The sequence below is a fragment of the Oryzias latipes genome, chromosome 14, assembly GCF_053564925.1.
Source record: "Oryzias latipes strain Hd-rR chromosome 14, Olatipes_Hd-rR_3.1".
Lineage (NCBI taxonomy): Eukaryota > Metazoa > Chordata > Actinopteri > Beloniformes > Adrianichthyidae > Oryzias > Oryzias latipes.
This window is the reverse complement of record NC_136250.1, coordinates 25,396,183-25,421,485: the sequence shown is the minus strand read 5'-3', so window position 1 is coordinate 25,421,485 and position 25,303 is coordinate 25,396,183. Positions and strand designations below refer to the sequence as shown.

General features: G+C 48.5%; 2 protein-coding genes across 3 annotated transcripts; both read right to left on the bottom strand.

The window, feature by feature from the left end:
- Window positions 1–32: 32 nt before the first annotated feature.
- Window positions 33–10,628, bottom strand: pcf11 (PCF11 cleavage and polyadenylation factor subunit). Of its 2 annotated transcripts, XM_078930546.1 has the most exons (17): window positions 10,517–10,628; window positions 10,231–10,434; window positions 7,622–7,747; window positions 7,192–7,374; window positions 5,987–6,190; window positions 4,425–5,371; window positions 4,182–4,353; window positions 3,749–4,115; window positions 3,531–3,674; window positions 2,338–3,437; window positions 2,205–2,265; window positions 1,892–2,135; window positions 1,633–1,816; window positions 1,061–1,216; window positions 853–945; window positions 733–768; window positions 33–651 (listed from the first exon to the last, which is right to left on the bottom strand). In XM_078930546.1, the coding sequence occupies exons 2-17, from the start codon at window positions 10,396–10,398 to the stop codon at window positions 421–423; spliced, it is 4,416 nt and encodes a 1,471-aa protein (XP_078786672.1). In that variant the 5' UTR covers window positions 10,399–10,434; window positions 10,517–10,628; the 3' UTR covers window positions 33–420. The 2 variants fall into 2 exon arrangements, with proteins under 2 accessions (XP_078786672.1, XP_011482158.1); XM_011483856.4 differs by having other exon boundaries at window positions 10,231–10,540.
- Window positions 10,629–15,248: 4,620 nt separating this feature from the next.
- On the bottom strand, window positions 15,249–24,782 carry ncbp3 (nuclear cap binding subunit 3). Its single transcript, XM_004076670.2, has 13 exons — window positions 24,462–24,782; window positions 23,583–23,648; window positions 23,137–23,242; window positions 22,938–23,063; window positions 22,740–22,859; window positions 22,538–22,662; window positions 21,910–22,018; window positions 20,225–20,324; window positions 17,866–17,975; window positions 17,160–17,466; window positions 16,644–16,792; window positions 16,398–16,574; window positions 15,249–15,938 (listed from the first exon to the last, which is right to left on the bottom strand). Exons 1-13 carry the CDS (start codon window positions 24,639–24,641, stop codon window positions 15,649–15,651), a joined length of 1,965 nt encoding a protein of 654 aa, XP_004076718.1. The 5' UTR covers window positions 24,642–24,782; the 3' UTR covers window positions 15,249–15,648.
- Between the last annotated feature and the right edge of the window lie 521 nt (window positions 24,783–25,303).

Sequence of the window (25,303 nt, the reverse complement as noted above, 5' to 3'; positions counted from 1 at the left end):
CAGAACCATGAAAGAAAGACAGCAGTCGGCTCTTTGAACCACAGAAACTTTATTTGTAACGTTGGACCTGAACATCAAACTGAAGTGGATCACACACAAACACGTTTCAGACTCGTTTATTAAAGATCAAAGCAAAAAAAAGGAAACTTCTCAGTCCCTGGCCACCAATCAGATGATGCTTACCTTCAACACCTGAGACTCAAACTGCAGCGATGCCACGCTCCGCATTCAACCAGCGTTAGACCACAGGTACCAAAAATACTTTAATTTATAAATTAAATCATTTACAGCTTTGAGCAAACGAAACATTTCTTCACAGAAACAGCGGCTCTGAAACGGCCACACGATCAAATACCAAAATGTATTCAAGTGCTAAAAGGCCTTCGCCCCCACAGGACGATGGCGAGCAGCAGCAGCAGGTCACGCTGGATCTTCTGACGGCACAGAGTCCACCACGGCCTCGGGAGCCCCGCCAACCGTCTCCTCAGAACAGGACGGTTCACAATCCGTTTCCTGTGGAGGCTCCACTTCCTGTTTCACGGATGTTGCCTCCAATGCACAGGAAGTGGACTCCTGCTCTGTTTTAAAAGCCCCGAGCGGGTGTTCGGTCATCAGCTTGCTGGGAGAAGGCGTGGCATCGAGGTACGACGACTGTAGAGGAGGAGGAGGAGGAGGAGACGGTGAACGGAGGAAGATGGATGAACAGAGGACTGAAAGAAACGGTAGACTCACCTTTTTGTAATCTTCAAAGCAGGATGGGTGAAAGTTCTGTGGAGATAAACAAACATTAAAACGGAACAACAACAAAGAGGGGCGGAGCATGGGGGGAGGGGGGGGGGGGGGGTCACCTACCTTCTCATCCACTTTAATGGCGTTTTTCAAGAACCAGTCCTCCTCTTCCTCCACCCAGTACGTCTCAAAGGGTTCCTGACAGATCTCACACGACTGCAGACAAAACAACCACAGCTCAGAACGCCGTCAGCCTCACCTTCCTCCTCCTCACCCCCTTATCGTCATCCAAAGGAAGGACCGCCCCCTCCATGGAGGTCTGGGTTCTCACCTCTCCCACCTGGTCCTTGGTGGCTCTCACACTCTGAAACTCCTTCTCCTTGGCCGCTGCTTGGGTCTTCTGCACCACCTCCTCATTCTCCTTCTCAAAGAAATGACTCTTGGCTCGCTCCTCCAGGTCAGCGATCTCCTCAAACTCGATCCAATCCTGCAACAGGGACGCCACGCCGTTCATGAGGACGCTCAAAATGCGGTCACACGTTTGACCCAAACATCTGTGATGTTTCTGAATGCTCTCCATTAATGTCATTTAAAACATCTATACAGAATAAAAACATGATAAATCTGATATACGTTCTTTTGCATTTCAATAGAGTTTAGTCTCAGAAACTGGGCTTTAATTTTAAAGCTTTTGCACTATGACAGTGAAACCTGAAATGTAGAAACAAATGCTTCAAAACAGGTCAGAGTGGGCGGAGCTAAATAACAAAAAGTGTGGCCTTTTAGTTCTTTTTCCCTTGTAGCCCAACCTTTCAGAATCTGTCTTTCATAAGGATATTTCAAAACAAAGCATAGATAAGACAAGTTTTACTGTGAAAGGGGCAGGAAGTGCTGTGCTCTCACCGTCAGAGTGTAGTACCAGCGCCGATGCGTCACCTTCTTGCTCGCCTGCTTGTCGGCGTGGTTCTGCCGGAAGTGCCAGTCCAGGTGGTCGGCGTACAAGTCGGTCTGCGTGGCAGAGAAGCGCATGCTGCAAAGGCAGCACTGGTTCCCCGTGTACAGCTTGGTTACCACGCTCTCGTACCGCCTGAGGGAACACGGCAGCACAGAATGAGGCGGAGCACTTGGAGGTCGCGTAGAGCCTAACCGGGCCGGGACTCACAGCTTCATGTGATCGATGCTGAAGCCGGTAAGGTCCGGGATGTCGTTCTCTTCAACCTCCTGGTCTTCCTCCTCCTCGGGCTCAGGTGCGGCAGGGGGGGCCACAGCTGCAGGCTCACCGCTGCTGGCGGGGAGGGCGGGGTCCGGCTGCGACGGCTTGATGATGCCAGTGGAGATGAGTTTGCTCAGGAGAGACTCGACGTCAACCTGACCGAAGTGCTCCCCGCTGGCGGCCGCCTGAGGGACTGCAGACACACAGAGGTCACGGGGGCCCCTGCTGTGGCATTGGCGTACGCGCGTGACTGCATACTCACATTGCGGCTCAAACGACACCTGGTTTGGGGGCAGGAAGGGGGCGTTCATGCTCGCCATCACCTGGACAAAAGCTTTTTTTCAGGAAGAATCCTAGAAACACAATTGTCTGATAAATGAGGGCGGGGGGCTCACCGGCTGCTGCATGTTGATGTTGGGGGCCGGAGGGTTGTAGAAGGACCCGGGGCCCGGCTGGCCGATGTGCGGGTTGAAGTTTCCGGTCGCCATTGGCGCGGGGGGGAACTGAGGGTTCATGGGCTCCTGGAACGGCTGGAGGGTCATAGCAAAGTTTTGCTGGATGGGCACCGGGTGGTTGTAAACATCGGGAGCCATCTGCCTCACATGAGGCTGCAGGTTTGGTTGGGGACCAAACCTGGGGGGCCCCTGCTGACCGGGGATGAAATCGTAGTGTGCCCCCCCTCCTTGCACAGGAGCGTTGGCCATGTCAAAATGGGGACCCGGCTGGTTGGGTCTATCAAAGCAAACGTTGTTGTCTAGCCGGGGGGGCCTCAGTTGGTTCGACAGGTCTTCAAAGTGGGGGGGTCGCTGCTGCTGATGAAAGCCCATGGGACCGCCGAAGGGACCAGAGGGCTCAAAATGCTGCACTGGCCCGTCTATAGGGCCCGGCCCCCTGCCCGACACCGGCTGCTGGCCAATAGGAGCACCAAACCTGCCTGGCCCCTGGGGGGGCTCAGTCATATCTACCATCAGATGAGATGGCCCCCCATCATCAAACCTGCCTGGCCCCTGATGGTGAGGCTCTTCAATGTGTCCCCCTGTCCATCCTGGAGGGTGTGGCCTGGCAGGCCCGATGAGGGCGGGGCCGCCATATCGAGGAGGGTGTACTCCGTCGTGAGGAGGGGTGTGTCCTGGGGAGTTGCCATGTGGTCGGAAAGGTGCCCCCGTCAGCATGTGTTGGGGGGGCATGTGGGGATCCAGAATGAGGGGGCCGTCGTCTGAGTGCTCGCTGTTGGGGCTCTCGAAGCGCGCCACCGGACTGTCTGGAGCGTTCACCTGTCGTGGCGGGGACAGGGGCTCACGCCTGAAGTGCGGAGCCAGACCTTCCAGACCCACCGGGCTGGGGCATTTTCTGTGGGGCAGTGCCTCGGGGAGGGGGGCACCCTCAGGTCTGCGGGGTTCTGAGTGTCTGGCCTCGTAGCGCCGTGGGGCGTCGTAGCCGCCTTTCTTCTCCTTGTACAGTTGCCGCTCCAGTGGGGACGTCCACTCCCGCTCGCCTGGAAGGAGGAGGAGTTCAGAAATCCCTGTAGCTAACAGAACCCCCCCAAGGGGGGGGCACATGACAGTAGATCTGGGCTTGCAGGACTTACTGGACTTTCGAGGGTCGGCCCTCCTCCTGAAGCGGAGATCTGGGAGAGACTTCAAGGTGGGAAACTCTTTGCCGTGGTTGTAATCCTCAATCATTGGGGCGAGGGGGGGGCGGGAGTCCTCCCGCTCTTTGCTCTGGCGTTCACCTGGGAAACAACAGAAGGCGTGGATGAATCTCTGACTTCAGAACTTCAGCTCTGATCTTTCCCGACTCTCTCACCTGGTCTGTCTCTCGGGGGTCTGCTGAATTTATGTGTGGGGGGGTGCATGGCTTGTTCCGCGTCACCGCCGCCCTCCAGAGAGTCCTGGCTCTCCCACTCTTCGTTGGCGGTTCGATGGTTGACCTGAGTCTTCTTCAGTTTGGACTTGTGCTCGTAGTAGGACAGCTCGGCGGGGTCCATGTGGGGGTGGGGCATGGAGACATGGGCCTGCCCTGTCTGCTTCTTGGTGGGGAACTCCCCGGGTCCGTCCCAGCTCTCGGAGCGCAGCTGCTTCTCCTCCTGGTACTGGAATAAGTGGTTGATCTGGTGGGCCATGTTCAGGAAGTCCTCCTGAGAGATCTCGCCGCTCTCCACACGTTTGCTGGCCTGCAGAGAAAGCTGCTGTTAGTGGGTGGGGTGGGGGCTTGGCCTGGTCTGTGTTTGTGGACGTACCCTCATCAGCAGGTCTTTCTTGGAGGCAGAGTTCAAGACTTCCGGGATCTGCAGGTTGGCATCCACGCTGAGGCGGTGTTTGGGGGTTCTAGGGGTGCTGGGCCGGGCCGGGCCCCCGTAAGGTTTGTGCCTCAGAGGTCCGGCCTTCGGGTGAGACTCTTCTGACTTCAGGCTGAAAGACAAACAACGCTGAGGCGACATCACACCACCAGAACCAGAACTAATGGATCACTTTGGACTTACTGCTTGTTCTCCCAGCCGCTCCTCCAGCGGTGACCCTCCTTACCCTCCTTGGCCCCCCCATCATTGATGCGGAGGGAGTCCCTAGACTCGCCGTGGCGTTCCTCTGCAGGCCTTTTGGGCCGCCTGCCGTCTGCCTGGTTCTTCTTGGGGGCGAGCCGCTCATCGTGGCCGGGTTTGTTCAGGGTCAGGTTGTCGGGTCGAACTCTCCGGGGCTTTCCTGGCTTGTGGGGGGACGGGGAGCTGCTCCTGGGTCGGCTTTTGGGCGACCGCCTGTCTTTCCGCTTGGGAGAAGCGTTTGGAGAACGTGACCGCGATCGGGTGCGTTTCCTGGCGTGCGTCCGGGCGTTGCCCCCGCTCTTCGGCTCGGCCTTGTCGCCGACGTCTTCGTGTTTGGCCGCCGCCCCGTTGTGCAGCTTGCCCTTGTTGGAACGCGGGGTGTCATCTCGCTCCTTCTTGTCGCTACTTCTCTTCTTGTCCTTTACCTCGTCTTCTTTTGGCTCGGGGCCGCGCTCCAGTGGTCGCTTCTTCAGCCGAGGATCCTTCTTCTCCGGGACTTTTGGGTCAGGCCCAGCCACCTCCCTTTGGTTCTGGACGCTTTTTGGCAGTTTGTTCTTGGATTTCTCATCAAGTATGTCTTTCCTGAAGGTTCTAGTTCTATCGGGCTTAACGGGCTTCTCTGGCAGCCTTTTCTCAGGGATGATGGCGAGATTCTGGACGCTGGGGGAGACCTCTTTTCTGGGAGCTGGAGGCTCTTTGCTTTGAGCTGGAGTCAGAGGAGCGGGGCGGTTCAGACGTGGGTCTCGGGTGGGAAGCTTTGGGTCAGTCGGAGGCTGGGGGGGGATCCAGGGTCGGATCACAGAGGTGCTTTGGCTGAGGGGCTTGGGTGCTAAGCTCGGTGCTGCCGGTGGGGGACCCGCAGGAGCTTGTTGGAGGTTAAATCCGATTGCCTGTAAAAAATAAATAAAAATAAATAAATAAAAAATAAAAAACTTTTATGCAAACAGAACAAATGTTCAAATCCAGAGTAACCGGAAGCAGGTCGCTCTCTCCTTTCTCTATGGAAAAGAGTTCATTTAATGGATTTAATGCTGTAATCTGCTTTCAGTCCAGCTGAGACAAATGTACGTGAAATTCACGCTTTTTTAAAAGAAAATGTGAGAAATAAGGGCTCCTACTTTTTTTTTTTTTTACAGGGAAAATGGGTGGGATTACACAGGGTGGATTCACACCTGTAGGGGATGTGACACTTGGCATTCAAACCACAGGTGTCAAACTGCAGGCCTGAGGAGCAGCGTCTTTCAACGACACAAACACCGGATCCAGGTAATCAGCAGCAGATAAAGCAGGTTTTCTGCAGGCCTGAAGTTTGACACTCCTGGTTTTACACCGGTTCTGATTTTCACAGCAAATACAGGAAGATTACATAACAAAAGGTACTTTCTCCTGTTTTTTCCCCTGAATTCAAATCAAAGTTAAAATATAAGGGTCGTTCAGCTTCCCTGTTCCTGCCTGGGCTCTAAGGAACACCTAAGGTAATCGGTCAAAGACGGTAATCTGCTCACAAGCTGTGCTTCGGTCTGCTCCAGCTCCAGCTCGATCTTCTTCTGCTGCAGCTCCAGAAGCTGCTTCTGCTTGGCCAGCAGCTGCTTGCGGATCAGCTGCTCCTGGGTCAGGCTGGACTGTCCCGTGGCGCTGGGAGGCTTGGGCGTGACCACTGGCGGGGGAGGCTGAGCGGGGGCTGGCTGTGGAGAGGGCGCCTCCTCAGTCTGAAGATGAAGGAGGGCGACAATTTACCAGCATGACCTCTAGCCTTTAACCATCTTTAACCCCAGCTAAAGGGGCTTTGCAGCCATTACCAAGGTTACCTGAGGGCAGGTGTAGTACAAGAGAAAAGCAGTAAAACCCTGTTTTTGTGCTGAAATGAAGCGTTGGCAAAAGAAGAGCTTCTTCAAAATGAAACAGATCAGATGTTTATGGTTCTGAAGCGCGTCTCACAATCATTCAAAAGTTCACTTACTTTTAAACACTTTAAGACAAAAACATTTTTATCCAAAATTCAAGAATGTTTCACGTCTTTAAAACAAAAGTTTTTATACACACACACACTGATCGTACGACAACCTCAGCCTTTTCCCGCCTTTTGTCCCCTCATGTCAGACCGTTTGCCCATCCAGGCCAAAGCAGAATCAAGACTCAGATCAGTGGCTGATTGTCAGTATGTACTCGTTTTCTGGGGCTAAATAAGAAACGTTTCACCAGGAGTTAACATCCATCGTGTTTCTGAAGTTGCAGATCATCACGTTTCATAAGTAAAAGTTGGATTTTCACGGCCTCCACACATTCATTCTGCTGAATCGACTGAACTAGCTTGAGTAGAAAAAGGAACGTAAACATTTGCAGCTCCATCCCAGGTGCCGTCAGGTTTTTGTATTATCTTTATTTAACCCAAGTTTTGCACAGCAGACAACCCCCACCCCCCACACTGGAGTACAGGTTCAGGTCAGCGTCCGCTCGCTTGTGCAAAAAGCAATTCTCTTTATTTCGTTTCACAGAGAACAACCCAAAGCAAACGAGTAAATCAAGTCAAGATTCTAGCGGTCGTTGATCTGGAGCTGTGGGGATTTTAGGGTTCCAACAGTCTCGGCATAAAGGCCACTGAGCTGCCCCTGTTCTGAAGGAGCGGCTCCAGTCAGAACCAGGATTTTGTGCAGCCAGAAAGCTCCCGTCAGTTCTGCAGACTCACCCGCAGGCGTCTGCGCATACACACCTGCTTAAAAAACTTTGGGTTGATGTGGATGCTGGAGTTGACTGTGGGCGGGAGCGGCTTGATGGGCCAGGCCGGGTCCAGAGAGTTGACCTTGACGTCCAGCAAATACAGCTTCTTTGTGGGGAACACCTCGTCCCACGTGGAGCGCAGCTTGAACAGACTCTTTCGGGTGTTTTCGTCCACCTACAACAGAGGACAGGACTTGGTCCACAGAAACAAAACGGCCAGAGCTCAAGAAAAGCATCACAGCAGCTGCTTGACATTTTTAGCATTGTCTGCAGGAAAAGCTGCCTATCCCTCCACCGGACATCTCAAGCACACAACTACACACAGGAGTTCACACACAGCAAGCAACAGACAGACAGGAGGGAGGTGAGCTGTGCTGCTAACATTAGTGCTTAAACAACGAGCACATCAAAGAGAACTGTACCTTTTCAAAGACACATATAAATGAAGTGACTAGGTTTTTAGCAAACTCTGCAAGGTACTCTCCTCCGACATTCTTCACTATGGAGTCCACTAAGTACAAAACTGGGAGCTTCTCGGAGGATGGCGCCTGGAGCAAGAGAACTCGACAAGTTTAGAACACAACAAGGGTTAAAGCAACATTTCAGAACACACAACAGTCAGAACAGTTGTAGCCGCTCGCTCGCTCGGCGGGAAAACCGGAGCGTCCAGCTCCTTTCGTTTTCACATTATCCATGAAAGCAGTCTGCGGGTCTGAGCGGACCCGAGCGCTCCAAAAACTCGTCTTCAGTCTGTGAGGAGCCGCCGGGAATCCTTCCAGGAGGAAAACGAAAAATCTGTTGTTCACAGTCCAGTCCTCAGAAGTCCTTTACCTCCAAAGAGGGTCTTGAAGGACCCTCTTTGTACTTTACCCATCAGCCACTTCAGCTCCACGTGAGCCTCTTCACTCAGTCTGAGCTTTCAGAGCTTTTCTGCGCTCAAATTCGGCAAATGATGGATTTGTCTGCAGCGGTAAGCTGCGGCGCTGGACTGAACCCGTTTGTCCCAAAGAGCTGAGTCACTGTCTACGTGTCTGCTCATGTAAACCATAACCACAAATTACACTGGGAAAGAAGAAATGACAAAAAGCACAGTTCACATGTTTTATTATCAACATTTATATTATTCAGTCACAATTCAGGAAGTCAAGATTCACGAGTGGATTCGTGCAGAGGCTGTTATCACCACAGCTTCAGCATGCAGGGAGGGCTGCTCTGTGGGCGCCTGCATGGGGGGCCGTGCCGCTGCGCTTCACAACAACACAGTTCAACGGCAGCGATGTGGTCCGGCTTCAACCGGGAGCCGGCGGGTCTGAGGACCCCCCAATTCCCAGTGGCCCTCAACGTGCGCAGATTACAATTCTGATCAATGTGGAGGCTGCATCCACGGCAACCGACCGAGGAGGAAGCACGCCAGATGCTGACACGGTCACGCCGTGGTCTTCAACAACCGATGCTTGCTTTCCAATTGTCGTTCCACAAAGACGCTCCCTTTAAAAACCTGCTCTCTGTTATTAGGACTCTTCTTCAGTCTAATTTTAGGGTCCGTTTCAGTGACGTAACTAGATTTAAACAAACATTTTTATAATTATTTCCAAACCGTATCAATAAAAATCCTCCTAACTTTGTTTTTTCCAACTGGCCTTCAAAAATGACAGTTCTGAGGCCCGACTGACAGATCAGGGTCTGCAGAACGAGGCTCCAGATCCACTTGCAGCTCTTCGTCCGCCATGGGGCTCGGCAGTTTTTTAGCTTTTTTTTTTAAGGTAAGTTTTGCCACTTATTTTCTCATTTTCAAAATGTCATAACTGGGTACAAGGACGAAAAAGATTATTGCAGAGTAGTTCATTTTGTTGAATAAGAACAGATCTTCTTACACAGTAATGTCTTGTTTCTGTTTAGATGCAAAGTACATCATTGCATTCAAATCTATAGATTTTTTTTTTCCTAAAATTAATTCTCCACCAATGTTCTTCATCAATAGCAAAATAGAGAAAAAAAGATTAGGATGTCCGAGCAATAATGATAGAAAATGCCCTGTGTGACGGGGTTTGCATTCAAAAAATCAGTCTATCTGCCCCAGCAGGAAGCAGGTGGGTTTTATATCTGAAAGGAGCCAACATGTGCTGCTGTCAAAGATAGATGATGTGTTACAAGTGAAAAAAAGAATTACAACACTTCTATAATTTAATTATAAATATTTAAACACTACATTTTATAGATTACTGGCTTCAAAAACATTAAGTAATCATCTGAAGAGGTATTTTGCCTCATGCTGGGATTTAAGCAGTAAGAAAATGATCTAACTGTTTCAGGGTCAAAGGTTGCTCCGCTCTACTAAGTCCTGTAGACATATCACACAAAAACATGAAACATGAGTAATCAGATTACAATAATGATCATCTGACAGTTTGTGGAACATGTGACTGCTGATGGTGTTCACGCCTGCAGCCTGTGTGGCTCAGACCTACCGACACCAGAACTAAGTAACTGCTCATGAACGACATGACGGCAGACTGTCTCTCGTTTCTGGGACTTGACGGTTTTCAGAGAACAGAACGAGTCAGATTATCTTGTTTCTATGGTGGAGGACAGCAGACTAATGGCCGTTATCTGTTAAAGAACATAATATCTCGTTTACATGAACGCACTAATAATGACAAAACGAGGGCTTCTTTGCCATCTGCCAACATGGCCCTTCATTGTGGCGTTGCGGATGACAAGTCTCGCGAGATTCAGAACAGCAAAAATTAACTCAGAAACGGCGCCGACGAGCGTTGATTTCGGTTGAAGCCGAGACCACATCGACTTGCGGCCAATCCGACAAGAGTTTCATCAGCCTGACTTGTTGTCAAAGAAGGTTTAATGTAATGAGCGCACCGAATATTTCAAATCACTGTCACACAAACAAACGGAGATTTTAAGGGCAGCGGCTTCAAGCAGACATGAAACGTGCTGAGCTGGTACTACAACACTGGCCGCCATCTTTTCTCGGCCTACAGCTGAAAGATAAAGTATTCTATTTCATAAAAACCTTGGTTATTTGAGCTTCAATTATTGCGACGATATCCTTGGCGAACTGCAGGTTCTCCTCGGCCAGGATGGTGAGCATGTTGATGTGCGGCTTGCTGTTGAACGTCAGGTCCTCCAGGGAGGACTGGTACTCCCGACACGCGTCCTGGCGCGCCGCGCCGTCCTCCATCTTCGAGAAGACTGAGCCGCAGAAACCTACACGAGTCTGACCGGAAGCATCACCGCCGATCAGCAAACTGTCCGTGAACTCGTGCGGCTAACCGTTCCGCTATCAGCCGAAGACTTACAAAGTCAGACTCGTATTTATTTTTTTTGCCGTCGTTGGAAGCGCTTGATCCGATTTTGACGACAAGCAAAATGGCGACTTCAACTACTAGTGAAGGGTGTCACGTGACCGTAGTCTATTATAGTTGTCATTACGTCAGGCAAATTCAATTGGCTGAACTTTGCCCCTCCTCCACTGGTTTGGAAGCTTCCCACGGTTACAGACAGACAATTCTACCAATCAGGACGAAGATGTGTCACCATTATATAACGAACACAACACTGAACATTGTTGCCTTGTCCTTAATTATTTTTATATCGTTGTTTTTCAAATGTTTGCTCCCCCTAACTGTGTTAGAATGTGAATGCAAAAAAAAAAAGATAAAATAAATAAAGGAATGAAAATTTTAAATTATGATATTAATTGCAATGAAAACAAAAATAAGAAAACAGGCTACAAACATAGATCATCATAGGACCACACAATGGACAAAAGAAAATGAAGAGAAAAGATCTTTTAAACAAGACCTAATATCATGACTATGGAGGCCACTCTCATTGAATTTTGTCCCCCAGTCCTTGACCAAGTAGGTCCCCTAATTTCCATTCTTCATTCTCTCCTCTTGTTTACTCAGGCCATTTTGGCATTTTCACAGCACACCAGTCCAAATATGGCGAGAGTCCATCTGGCTCCAAAGTATGGCTCCACCAGGGATTGCTCTGGTGGTGGTCTTGGTAAATGGCTGTTGGTCCATGTTAGCGGCCTGTTAGCGATCATCAGCCCTAAGCCATCTCATGGCTGATGCCAGTGAATGCCATCCCCTACTAAACCAGCATACCATGCCAGAGCACTGAGTGTAGAAATAGAGCCACAAACCCTCTGTTATGCCGGTGGAGGTTGGGGTGGCCCAGCCGGTGTGTCGGGAATAGGCCTTTACATTTCAAAGATTGCTTGACCATCTAGCGTTAAACCAAATACAAAATGTAAGGAGAAGCCAGCTTGTCAAAAGGATTTTAAAAAGGTGTATAACAAAATGCTAAAATAAGCAGCTGGACGGATTAGTTGGCTGCGTGCAGGAAACCAGAGTTCACTTCCCAGGGCATGAAATGAGCTTCATCCAGTGTGGGTCCTTGGGCAAGACCCTTTGCGTTACTAACTAAATATGTACCCACAAGGTTGGTTCAAGTCTGGATCCCCCTGTGCTGGTCCCCAGCCTAGATAAAAGACAAGGTTGTGTCAGGAAGGTCATCTGGTGTAAAACTCTCAGCCAAACTACCTGTGTGAATCAGTGAAAGCTGATTTGCTGTGGCAACCCCTGAAGGGATGTGCTGAAAGCTAAACATTACATGATTAAATGCTAAAATCATGTATTATATGGAAAGAAAGACAAGATGCCCAAATGATGGGTAGAGCTCTGATTTTGATGTTTTTTTAAGAGACTAATGGATCAGTTTTGAAATGACTGTAACCCTTGTGCTATCCTAAGCACTTTAACATTGGGAGTTGGGTCATCTAGACCCCACTAGACAATGGGCTAAACCTGTTTTCTTCAATGATTTGTGATCTTCACTGGTGTCCATGGATTACATGAAATACACCTTTATCCACCTTTGTCATGGTAGGGATAACACATCAATGTAAGGATCGGGTCATCTGGACCCCATAGGATAGCACATGGGGTAAGCATTTTAGCATTGACTAGAATCCAGAACATAGTAGTCCAAACATGAAGGAGATCAAAGCCTGTTTCACATTTATGAAGCGTTTTATTCCTGCTGCAGAGGATGCTAGCCAGAGACAATAAAGCCTGGTTTTGCCCATGGCATTGACCCGTTTATCTAACTATCCAACTAAATCACCGTCCCTGACAGCACCAAGGCTGGTGGCAGTAAACAGTTGAGATGCGCAGTCCTTTTCCAAATGACCCAAGCAGCAACTTCAGTGTTTAATAATTGCAAACTTTAAAAGTTAGCAGCCAACCAACCCTTAAAATTGTCCAAGCACAGAAGTCAGGCTTTGTGTGTTTAAATCTAGGCATCGATAACATTATGTTATCTTCTTTTTTTACTTAAATGCAGAGTAATCACATGGAAAGAAGAGTGATCCCAAAACAGAGGTAATTCCACACAATGTCAATTTTGAAGTGGGAAATAATTGTTTGGATTTACCTCTATTGAACTGAAAGTTATGGTTTGTTCTTGTGGGCTTTATTCTTACGATGGGGGACACATATAAAGAAAATTAAGATTAAAATTGTATTTCTGAGTATTTTTTTATTCGAATTGTTGTGAATCAGGAAGAGACAAATAAATGACTTTTGAAAAGAAGCTTATCTGTGATGTAAAAATATACTCAGCGGGCCACAAGCTCCCTGCTCTGCTCCATTCTGATGCATCCACTGTCAGACAAATAGATCCGTGACAGTCTTTGTTTTCCTCATCCGAGCTGGAATCTGGATCTAAACTGTACGGCTAAATAACTCCAATATCAAGCGCCATTTTTGTTGCACCGGTAAGGCTAGGTTGGGGTTGCGATGACCTGTAAGCTAGGGGGAGAGCATGTAAACAGATCAGTGCTCCCCGCCAACTGTCCCGCCCACAACTCAGAGGTGTATTTCTAATGAACTCCTGCTGCTCTGCAGAAACTACTGTATGTCCTAGAAAAAAACCCAGGTCTGTGACTATGGATTAAAGTGGTAAAATCAGAAATAAAAGACAACTGGGAACACTTTTACAAGAGAAGTACCACAGTGGCAACAGCAGGGCAGTGGGCTAAAACTCTTATGAAAAGAAAGGGGCTGCAGAGGATGGTTTTGAGCCTCTTTAAGGGGTTACGGTTTCAGCTTTTCAGCAGCATGAAGCCTGTCTGCAGGAAATACCGCCTCCAGCTTTGCTGCTATAGACGCAGCAAAGACAGAGAGAGCAATCCAGCACTGAGAATCTGACACTTTGAACGGAGCGATGGGACCTGCACCAGCTGCAGCATGGGCCTCTCGTGGGGCTGAACACTCGTGTGCCGTGTGTGGAGTTCTAAGCAAACTCACCTCATTCAAAAAATCCTGCCAATGTGGTGAGAGCATCTTTGGTTGGATCACCAGTTGGTGAACAAGTTCATCATTTCATCAAACCATTTTGTTAATAGTTATATGTGGCACAAGACTTTTGACTTCCACTAACTAACTAACTAACTGGTTTAGGATCAGCCTTTAAGTCGGAGCCCAGGTCAAAAGCTCAGGACCTCTGGGGCCCTCTGCACCAACACACGGTCCTCAGACAGACATGTGCTGCAGTCTAGTCTGTCTGGGCAGGATATCCAAGTTAATACATGTTATTTACTAGTCCTCCACCAACGACAAATACGTGTCATCGTTGCATGTCAAAGACTGTTCTAAAATATCTGATGGAACACAGATAGAGGTCTGAAGCTTGGGAGCACCACCATCTAATATTCCTTTCCATGAAGCTAACACCGTTGCATCGTTTGTCTGCACCATCCCATCAGCCAAGATGTTGGACACCTTCGACCTTTGCTTGGCGGAGGCCTTGAACCAGATTGTTTGATAGGTGGCTGGGCACCATATGATGTTTCAGTGGATCACATCTGCTCAAGTCTCAGTCAGAAGCACAAAAACATGCAAAGCTTCCTTCTTAGATCTATTTTTTTTCCCGTCAGAGGCAGAGCAGCGGCCGGGGGCCAAAAGGTGGTGGTTGGAGTCACCCATGTGCGGGGCCTTGCTACGACTTCACGCCACTGTGTGCAACCACAAGTCAAGCTCTGTCGGGACCGTTGGGCTCAAGTTATCATCAAAGTCCAGAGCCGACAGACATGAGCCCAACATACAGGAAATGGTCACAGAGACCATCATTTACTGTGTGAAGGTGGTTGGTTTCACCTCAAGCTGCTGCTACTGCTGTCAGCTTCTTCTTCCCTTCCCGTTCTCTGTTAACTCAGCAGACCCTCAGTGACCGACTCAACCCGCATGGCTGAAGTCTTGTGTTCATTATCATTCACAGCTGGGCTTTTTTTTTGCTTCCTTCTGACTCATATTCTCTGAGTGTTTGCCTCACAGACGTGATGCAGCTAAAAGAACCACCTGTGGAGCCTTTTCTTTCACACAAGGCTGTTTTTGGTTTTCCAAGCATGAAGTTTTGAAGGACCGATTTGCACGCACGGCGGCAATTACTCCAACTTTTGAGTTGAGCTTCTGCCTGTCATCTTGGTGTGTCGTTTGAGGAGAACAGACTTGGGGAGCTGAAGTTTACATCAGTGCTGAGGAATAAAATGCAGCTACTTTGATGTGTTACAGTAAAATAAAATCAAACATACCAGAAGCTTTGAATGACTTCAATAAACCTCTTAAAAAATAACATTTACAACACAAAGGTGGGCTTCATAGAGACAATAGGCAGCATTTAGGCTTTTCCTGGTGCTCAGCCAGCAGATGTCTCCCTACTCGCTGTTTGTGGCAGCTATTACTTCAGTCAGTCTGAAGTTCTCCGAGTGCCGGTGTGGTTTTTCTTTCATCGACAGAGTGAGTCTGACCATCCAGGCCTGAATCAGGTGTTCTTGTGAGTACTTTTCATAGAAATACTGTACACTTCACTGGTCTATTTAGTAGCAAGTATTTCAATGATCTAAAGAAACTTCTGCACTGTAAGAGAATCAAAGCGGAGCGCGGCCTGAGAGCGTAAGGTGGAGTTGCCATCTGGGCTGAAACCTGGCAGGTTTTCCGTGCAGAGAAGAAACATCAGGAATAAAAAACATCAGCCATCTTTTTAATGAGGATTCATGAAGCTTGGAGTCTGTGGACCCACAACATTTCAGAAAAAAACAACCAACTCAGCACCAGGAGATCCAGTTCACACTTTTCTTCCGACACAGGAGGATCCTCTGCTTCAGGAAGAGAGCTGGAGGCGGAGTCTGTCTCCGTGGTAACAGGAATGCATGGCGATGATGTAGAGCAGGTGCAGGGTTAGAGTTTCCCGTCATGCTTTGCTCCATCAGACAACACCTTTGAGAAGTTCAGGAAACTGAAAAACATTTTCAAGGAGAGAGAATCCAGACGCGATGACAGAACCAGCAGGTCCGGTCCGCCGCCTGGGCCCGGCTGGAGCTCTGAAGTTCAGGAGAGTCTGGCCGAGTTCCTAGTCGTCCTCAGGCGTCAGAGTCGTCGCTGCTGTCACGGCTGATCTCGATCTGCAGCGACGGCAGGCTGTCCAGGCGGCTCTTCTTTCCCTTGTGGCCGAGGCGCTCCTGCTTCTGTTTGATCATGGCGCCCCACATCTTCTGCAGCATCGAGTCGTCCTCCTCCTCCTCCTTCTCCTCACCCTCTGCTTTCTTGCCTGCTCTCCCGCTGCCTTCTTTCCGACCTGAAGAGGAGGAGGACGGAGCCGAGTGGTCGCTCCCTCGCCGCTCAATGTTGCCGAGTCTGCTCCAGAGGTCGCCTGAGGAGGAAACGGCATTAAGAACGTGAGAACCTCCGTTCTGGATTGGAGAGTTCGGCAAGTCAGATCGGGACTGCTGTTGTGTTCCCTCCCAACATGGCGGTACACCTTTTGCCGTCTCTCTGATATTTTCAGTGCAATTTTGCCGTCTTTTTACATTTTTTTTACAGCGTACTGTTTTTTGTCATCTGATTGGCTGCAGACCACTGTCAATCAATCTCATCAGTGCCATGTCTCCTGTACAGAATGCGTTACAGAAATCTTTGTTTTCATTCTATAATACTTCATTTCTATGAAGGTTTGAACTTTGAGAGTTTAAAAAAGAGAGAAACAAAGTGTGAGAATGTTTAAGTCTGTCTGAGAAAAGTGTGTAGTGAGGAGATTTACTGCTTTGATCATCTGACATTCCACTTCAAGGATTTTCGGTTATTTTTAGACGGTAACTCGGTAACACTGTACCCGTCTTTCTGTCTTTGGAGCTGGAGAAGACGCCTCTGTCTTGACCGGCCACGCCAAGTCTGCTGTGCACATCTCTGACTGGCTCTTTGCTTGGGGGCGTGTCTCTGGGGGAGGCAGGGGAAGGGGTGCGGCGTCTGTCCGGAGAGTATCGCCTTTTCCCGAGCCGCTGCCGGACATCTGCGGGAGAGACGTAGAGTCAGAGGGGACGGAGTCCACACCCCGGCAGAAGCGGCGGCTGCCCCTCACCGGTCTTCCCGCCGCTGGCCACAGGGGGGGGCTGTCTGTGATGGGACAGCCCCTGCCGCTTCTCCAGCAGCAGCTGCCGGACGTCCGTTAACTTGGAGGGGGATGAGGATTTGGCTCTGCTCTGGGTCCCCGATGTCCCGATGCGGTTCCTGACAGAGGAAAACGTCAAAATAAAAGCTTTTCTGAACCCATCCTGACCCGGGCTTGATGCAGACGAGTCGGCAGTTTCTGAACACTCCCCCAACAATATAATTTAGAAACTCTGTAGGAAGTACCCTACAAGCTGAACCACAATGATGAAAACATTAACATTTATTCGATTAAGATTCCAATGAATTAAAATTTCTTAAATGTTAGTTTCTGAAAACCAATAATGATCCATGTCTCACTTCCTGACCCTCAAAAAAGATTTATGGAGTTTAAAGACAAAAGTTTACCATCTGAAGACTTGCTTTACACAATAAAAGCCCGTCCAACTGTGTCACATGACTACAGATGACGGTGGGCGGGGCTCACCGGATGCTCTTTAGGTGGCTCTCCACCTCGTCGGCGTACATGGTCATTTTTTTGCTTTTCTTTGGCGACGGCGTGGAGATCATCTTCAGCTCCAGGTCGTAGTCCATCTCATCCGACTCTGACCACGGAGACGGAGATCGCTCCGCACTGCTGCGAAGCCCCGCCCCTCCAGAACGTGAGCTGCCTCCTTTGTCCTTAAACTCCACCACCCTGTCATCAGAGTCCATGTCCTCGTCACTGGCGTCCTCCTCCTCTTCCTCCTCCTCCTCCTCTTTGATGGGCTCCTCAGGCAGGTTGACCAGGTCAGCTGAGAGGAGAGAGAGTACAGATTTTTAGCCCCGCCTTTATTTGGTTTGAGCCTTTATACCAACTTTATTTCAACTACCATAACCCTTTGACCTTTAACACCATAAAGGTGAAACAGGAGATTCTGAAGCTTCCTGGAATTAGGTTCATTGTGTAGACGATCAAAGAGTTATGGGATATGATGGAGCATGCGTTATTTAGGATTCACCGGTGACATTTCCTGTGTTAAAAGGTTAATTCAGTTATGAGAAAATTCTGCTTCTTTGTTGAAGGAAAGCCCTTTCAGATTGACTGAAAACTGAATGAATTTTAGATTAAAACCTGAAAACTGGAAACTCTAAAGACTATGCGTCAGTGAATGCAGCCTCATGGAGTTGGGCCGGATCCCCGGCGTTCTCACCGGAGTGCCGGTGCGTGTACGGCGGCGTGTGTCCCATGTTGTCTCCAATCAGAGGCTTCTTGCTTTTGATGACGTCTCTTTGGATGCGTCGGTTGTGGTACCTCCTCTTCCTGAATGGACAAAAATCAGAGTTTGGACGTCATGAAGCTCCACCGTCAGCAGGAAACGATACTCAAAGTCCCCTTCAATGAAAATCATGTTTTTTTTGTGTGTTTGACATGTCCTTGTGGCATTTTTCTTATGACAAATGTAATCATTTCATTTATGCATTTCAGAGTATTTCTCCTTTTAAACTGCTGTCAATCAAACTGTAACAAAGACGATCGGTTTGAATTAATGAGCTGCTGTGATGTCACAAGCTCCGTCCAGGGCGCACAAGGTCAAGTGAGAGACGAGGGAAGAAGGCACTTTGCTGCTTTGCCCGCCGCACGCATTTCAAGTGTGTCCAAGGCTGGATTTTGTTGTTGGTTTAATCTCTCTAGGACCGAGTTTGAAGGCTTGCTGTCCCGCATTAACCAGAGAGGGTAAAAATAAAAACAAGAAGAAAAATCAGGGGACCTTTTTTATTTTTGCCTCGCTGAAAATAAGAGAAATATGATAAAGTTCTGGAGGCCCAAGCCAGTTGGCTCCCCATCCCACAGCGGGTCTCTGTCTGCCGAGCGAGTCGCGTTCGGTGTGAACGCAGCTCAACCGTAACCCTAAACGTAACCCTTCCTTTGTGTTCGTGCAGCCAAGAAAAACGTTCAGCACGTGTTTGGAAAATTCCGTGCGAATATTCCCTTTCTTTCTGGCATTTTCCATGTATTTGCTCTGCAAGTCAACAATCTGCAAGAATCAAATCAGTTGGGAGCCACGGCCTTCCTTAAAGTTCTTTTTGGTGTGTCATTTTACTAAACAGCAGGGTCTGGTGCACACATTTGTTTTGTCATTTCACACATTGTTTGAAAAGTGTTGATTTCCATTCAGAAATGTCACTTTTCACTGTTTCTTTATCACCAAACAGAAACTTTGGAGAATAGAGACTGTCAGTCAACGTCCTGATACGTGGCTGAGTCTTTCAGCATGACAACCATCCCAAACACACGTTGCCCGGGTAACGAAGGAGTGACTTCGTAAGAACCAATTCAAGGTCCTGGAGTGGCCTAGCCAGTCTCCAGATCTCAACCCCACAGAAAATCTTTGGAGGGAGTTGAAAGTCTGTTTAGCCCAGCGACAGCACCAAGACATCACTGCTCTAGAGGAGATCTGCATGGAGGAATGGACCAAAATACTTACAGAAAGCATTTGGCTGCCGTCATTGCAAACAAAGGTAAAATGTAGTATTGAGTTGAACTTTTTTACGCTATCGACCAAATACTTATTTTCCACCATAATTCACAAAACAATTCTTTAAAAATCAGACAATGTGATTTTCAAGATTTGTTTTTTACATTTCATCTTTCATAGTTGAGGTAAAATTATGATGCAAAATTAAAGACCTCTCTCATATCTTTAAGTGTCACAATTAGCATCTGACTAAATTCTTTTTTATCCCACTATACAAGTCACACTTTTGGGAGAAATGTATTCAAAGAAATATAGGAACTAGAACGGACATTTCATCTTGAAAGGCAAATTCTAATAAAGGAATAAACAACAATAGACTGAATATATACCATACACACTTCACTACCGTAAAACAGTTTGAGCCAAACCTTCAGCCACTCTTTTCCCAAACTCAGGAATTCTCTCCCTCCTGCCCTCCGTAACATCGACTCATCTGTTTAAATCTGCCTTTTCTCTTTGGCATTGTGCTGGTAGCTATTGTGCACTTATTTTTTACATTAGCGCAACAGATGAACAATTTTTCAGATGACCATTGCATAAAGAACATAGTCACAAGTCAGCTAAGCTCTATACATCGCTTCAAATCACTAAATCCATTGAATCCTTCTTCCTCTGTGTCACTTTAGAAGCCCTTTTCCAAGCCTGGCATGCAGCTCTGTTCAAGTCACCACTTCCAATGAGAAGTCTATGGAAACGCACGATTCCAGCTTCTGCCTTCCAAACTCCTGTGTTCACGCGTAGCTACACACATTTTTACAACTGTTTCCGGGCTTTACCTACAAAACGATTGAACACGTGTTTAGAGTTAAATCAGGTAATTCCTGTAGGGAAATTCAGTTGTAGTAGAAGCACAATAAAATCAATACGAAATACACAGGGAAGAAAAACTCTTATATAAATGACAGGAGTTATATTCCAGCACTCACTCTCTCTCTTTTCTCAAACATCAGAAAATGCTCTAAGAACATGTTAAAAACACCATTTTCCCTGTTGTGGGTCTTTAAAAACATCTTAACTTGTCTGCAAGTCTCACCAGGAGTTGCTGAGGATGCCCTTCATGCCTCCATAGTTGGGGTTTCCGTACTTCATGTAGTATCTGCTGCGCCGCGCTGCCCCCGGCTCCTTCTTATCATCTGGAACCAAAACGACACGACATGAACACCACACTACAGTGTTTCCAGTTGTTATGCAATTTATATTGAAGCGATAAAAAGATGAAATTATTTGTTTTTCATGGATGATATTGTTTTACTGACTTCAGTCTCAGACATTGCGAAGATTCATTTAAAAGGTGAGTTTAGTTAAAGGAAAAACTAAAGAAGGACGTTCCAAATTATTAAGCAGACCAACTTTTTCAAGCAATATGGGAAAGAAAAAAAGGATCTTTCTGCTGCTGAACCGTGAAATAGTGAAATGCCTTGAAGAAGGTATAAAAACCTTAGATATTTCACAATGATTTAGGTGTGATCATTGTACTATTAAGAAATCTGTGGTTGATTCAGAACAGAGACGGGTTGCTGCAGATAAAGGCAGAATGAGGAAGATTTCTGCCAGACAAATACATGGGATTAAGAGAGCCGCTGCTGAAATACCATGACAAAGCTGCAAGCACATATTTGAAACTGCTGGTGTCTCTGGGGACCCACCAACATCAAGGTGTAGGACACTCCAGAGGCTTGTAGTTCTAAGTAAACCTTCTATTCGCCAAACAACACTGACAACCAGAAACGGCTGCAGTGGGCCCAGACATAATGAAGACTCATTTTCAAACAGTCTTGTTCACTAATGAATGCCGTGTAACCCTGGATGGTCCAGATGGATGGAGTAGTGGGTGGATGGTAGATGGCCACCATGTCCCAACAAGGCTGTGACGTCAGCAAGGAGGTGGGGAGTCATGGTTTGGGCTGGAATCATAGGGAGAGAGCTGGTCGGCCCTTTTAGGGTCCCTGAAGTAGGTGGAATTTCTGACTGACCACGTTCTTCCATGGTACAAAAAGAAGAACCGTGCTTTCCGTAACAAAATCCTCTTCATGCATGACAATGCACCATCCCATGCTGCAAGGAAAACCTCTGCATCGTTGGCTGCTATGGACAGAAAAGGAGATAAACTGATGGTTTGGCCCCCATCCTCCCCTGGCCTCAACCCTATTCAGAACTTTTGGAGAATTCCTCAAGTAAAATATCTCTGAGGGTTGGAGGCAGTTCAAATCCAAACAGCAGCTCTGGGAGGATATTCTGACATCAAAGAAATTCAAGCAGAAACTCTCCAAAAAGTTCAATAGATGCAACAATTGTGAAGCTACTACAAGATAAGGGGTCCTGTGTTCAAATGGAACTTGACCTATGAAGATGTTTTTGATTGGAATAGCTTTACATTTCAGTAAATACGAACATGTAGCAAACTACCATTTTCAGTTCTTTAGAATCTATCAAATGTTGTGGAACTCGGTTGTGTGTAATAATGTGGAACAGTGACTTTGAGGGTTTTATCTTTAGGTTGTGTTCAGTAACATTTACCGTTATTTATACTCTAACGCTTACTGACTTGAACATTCTGCTGACTGACGTTTGCGTTGACAATTACAGAGAAATCACAGAAAAATGTCATTGGTGTAATTTGGAACGTGCTGCAAAAGTGGGTTTTGTGGTTTCAGGTGGGCTTCAGGGTTTGAGAGTCGCCGTCCTGGTGGGCGTGTCCCCACAGACACGGCGGCTCACCTTGTGTGGCGAAGCGCAGCAGCAGCTTGTTCCCCTTGAAGGGTTTGATGGCGGGCCGCGGCTCGTTCCTCAGCAGCGACTCTCTCTCCGCCCGCGACAGGTCGTCCACCTGAGTCGTGCACACACACATAAACACACACATAAACGTGTCAACAGCTCCTCCTGACTCCAGCCTCTTGCTGAGTTTACTGCAAACTCAATTCTCCTGGCGAATTTGTTTCCTCCGTTTTGACACGCGCTAAATTTGCTCCTGGAAGCTTGTCGTAAACCTGACGCTCCTGCTGTGTGTGGGAGGGGCTAAAGGTTTGGAAAATCCCAGAATTTTTTTTTATTTTTGTCTCTATGGAAAAAAGAAAAATCATAAAGTTAAGGAGGAGAGCGGTCAGATTGTCCTCCATGTTGGTTTTGGCCTCCAGATGCTGATCACGTCATCAAAGCATCCTGGGCTAAAGCTGACTCCCTGATTGGTTGACGTGACGCGAATTCGTGACCAAAGTTCAGCCAGAATATTCACCGCTCGCCAGAATCTTTCTGACGCTTCACTCCCGTTCAGTGTGAACGCAGCTTTAGACCCCCCACCCCCCACTCTCTGACTGACCAATGAGCTTGTGCGGTTGGTGACAGCTACCTGTGTTCCGCGCTCCTTCGGCTGCTGCTCCTCCTGCACTTCACTGCTCCTTCTGGCTGCCCCGTCCTCTTCATCGCCCACCTCACCCTCCTCTTCCTCATCCTCTGAGTCTGGACCTCGCTGAGCTGTTGTGTGCAGATAGAGCCATTACCCAGGCTGCACTGCGGCCTCGGAAAGTCAGAGCATGTTTCCACTCGCTGACCTTTGCTCTCTTTGCCTGGCTGCTCTCCGGTCTCCGTGGTAACGGCCTCCGGGTCGGGCATTCTGCTAGTGTTGATGAGCGCTCGGATGGAGGTGTCATCGTCCAACCAGACCACGTTACCTGAAGGATGGAAGCGGTGGTTAAACCTCAGGACCCTCTTTGGGTTTCCTGTCGTCCTGCAAACGTTCGTGCGCTCACATGACGCGTCGTCAATCCACTCGATGTGGGCGGGAGGATACTCCTTAAAATAGCCGAAGATGTCCTGCGTGCTCATGTCGTCCACGCCCGTGACGTGGAGCGCCTCCAGCCGCAGGCGGGGAATGGCTGAAGCAGACGACAACGTCAACAATACACCAACACCACCTCGGGACACGACAAAACCCGGAGCCACCCCCACCTTTCTTTATGGTTTCCTTGTCCAGGACGACGGCCTTCTGACTGACGCTCTGCTCGCCGCAGAAATGGAAACGTCGCGCTCGCTTCTCCTTCTTCTCAATCGCCTCCTAAAACACAAACAACTGTGTCATACCCCGGTTTGTAGTTGGCTACCATGGTAACAGCTTCCTTCACGTCAGAGTTAATGGTTTGTGGTTGGAGGTGAAGGCAGGTCACACGTCTACTTTCTTCTGATCGTCTGGGTGGCAGAGGCAGCAGTCTGAGGAGAGACGAGGCGTTCCCAAGCCAGGCTTGGAGAGGTCGGCACCCAGGTGGGTGATTCAGTGAGGTTCTTTTTCATGAGGCCTTGCACTTTTGGACCTGGACTGGAACTTTATTTCATGCTTTCAATGCTTTTTACCAACAACGAGCTGATCACATGGCAGCTGCGTGATGAGGCTGCGGTACCTTTGAGTTGACGTCAATCCCGGTGATAAACGCTCCGGCCTTGTTCTCGTAACGCCGGCTGGTGTCCTGCAGAGACAGAGCGGGCAGAACTAGGTCATCTGCCAGACCGGGTCATAATGGGCCGAGCCAGACTAAAGAAAAGTACAACTTAAAGTACCGTTAACTTTCACACACCTAACTAGGTATGTGAAATTTGTTCTCCACATTTGACCCCACCCCTGGGGGAGCGGTGAGCTGCGGACACAGCCGCGCTCGGACGGAACTTTATGGTGGATTAAGTTAATCCACCATATAGGGGGTTATTCATTAACTCCCCCAATCTAACCCCTATGCTGAGTGTCAAGCAGGGAGGCATTGGGTCCCATTTTTAGAGGCTTTGGTATGACTCGGGCTGGATTTGAACTCACGACCTTCCAGTCACAGGGCGGACACTAACCCAAGGCTACTGAGCTGGTTCAAGACCGGGTCATGATGGAATGACCCAGACTTAGACTAGGTCATAAATGGGCTGGCCCGGACCTGAGACTGGGTTATAATTATAATGGACTGACAGTAGCTAATCGATCATTTTAGCTGAATCCCCGCAGAAAGCTCTGCTTATAATATATGCACGTTTTTAGACGGATTCTCCAAACTCACCGCCGTTTCTTAGGTAAGTAAAGATCAACAGGTGAGCGACACAACAACTCTCTATTGGCTAAGGGGCCCAGAAAAGAGAAAATCCCCGTGGCTGCAGCGAGCATTAACAGCGGCGCCCGTCACCGACTAATTCCTGGAACTACTAGACGGAGCTTCGGGTAATAATCGCATGCCGACTCTGTATGTTGAAGCAAAACTCCAGTCCCCGGCTCTGCGGGCCTAAGTAGTTCGGGGTCTTACCGGCAGAAGCTCCTTCAGAGAGCGGTTAACGGAGATATCCTCTGCATCCACCTCGCCCTCCTCCACCTCCATCGGTTCGGCTTCGCGAGCGTCATCTCGGTCCGACTCGGAATCCGGTTCCGAGTGCTCTGAGCCGCTGTCTGGTTTCACCGATACCCGCAGGCTGCGCACCGCCGCCATGGCGCTAACTACTGCGAACAAGGGCTGCTGAGGCTGCGGTGGTACCGTGACCCGGCACTGGTTCGGTGCGGTGGTACCGTGACCCGGCAGACGTTCCCTGCTCTTCTTCTTCGTTGACGGGAATGTAACCGAGTCGGGGGTCTGGCGCCCCCTATCGCACCGTTCCGTCACAGTCAGTTTGTCAAAGTTTTTTTCTTAAACTTTATTGTTCAAAACAAATAGAACAAATATGTATAACAAGAACAACAGTCATTAAAAACGAGAATGCCAGGGGATGGTACATAGATACATGTATTACAAAAGAAAAATTACAGAAACAGATTGCTATGAATTGAAAATGTTCAAAGTCAGTTTGTCAAAGTTGATGGCTGGGCCTCCAACAACTATGACATCAGTCAGCACCAGAGCCTGGAGGAGAGACTGTCTGCAGCCCGGATCCTGTTCCAGAACGACCCGCCGTGCCCGGTGGTCGTTGATGAAGTGAGCAACGCCAACGATACTCTGTTTTTCCCCCAGCTGACCTTCATTCACCTCCTTCCCAGAGCAAATCGTCTGTGGTTGTCTCTCTCTGCATGAAACCAAGGTGTTGTTCACAAATGTTCAGCTCTGACTTCAGTCTGGCTTGCTCTCCTCTGTTTCATGACTTCTCTGTGACTCATCCG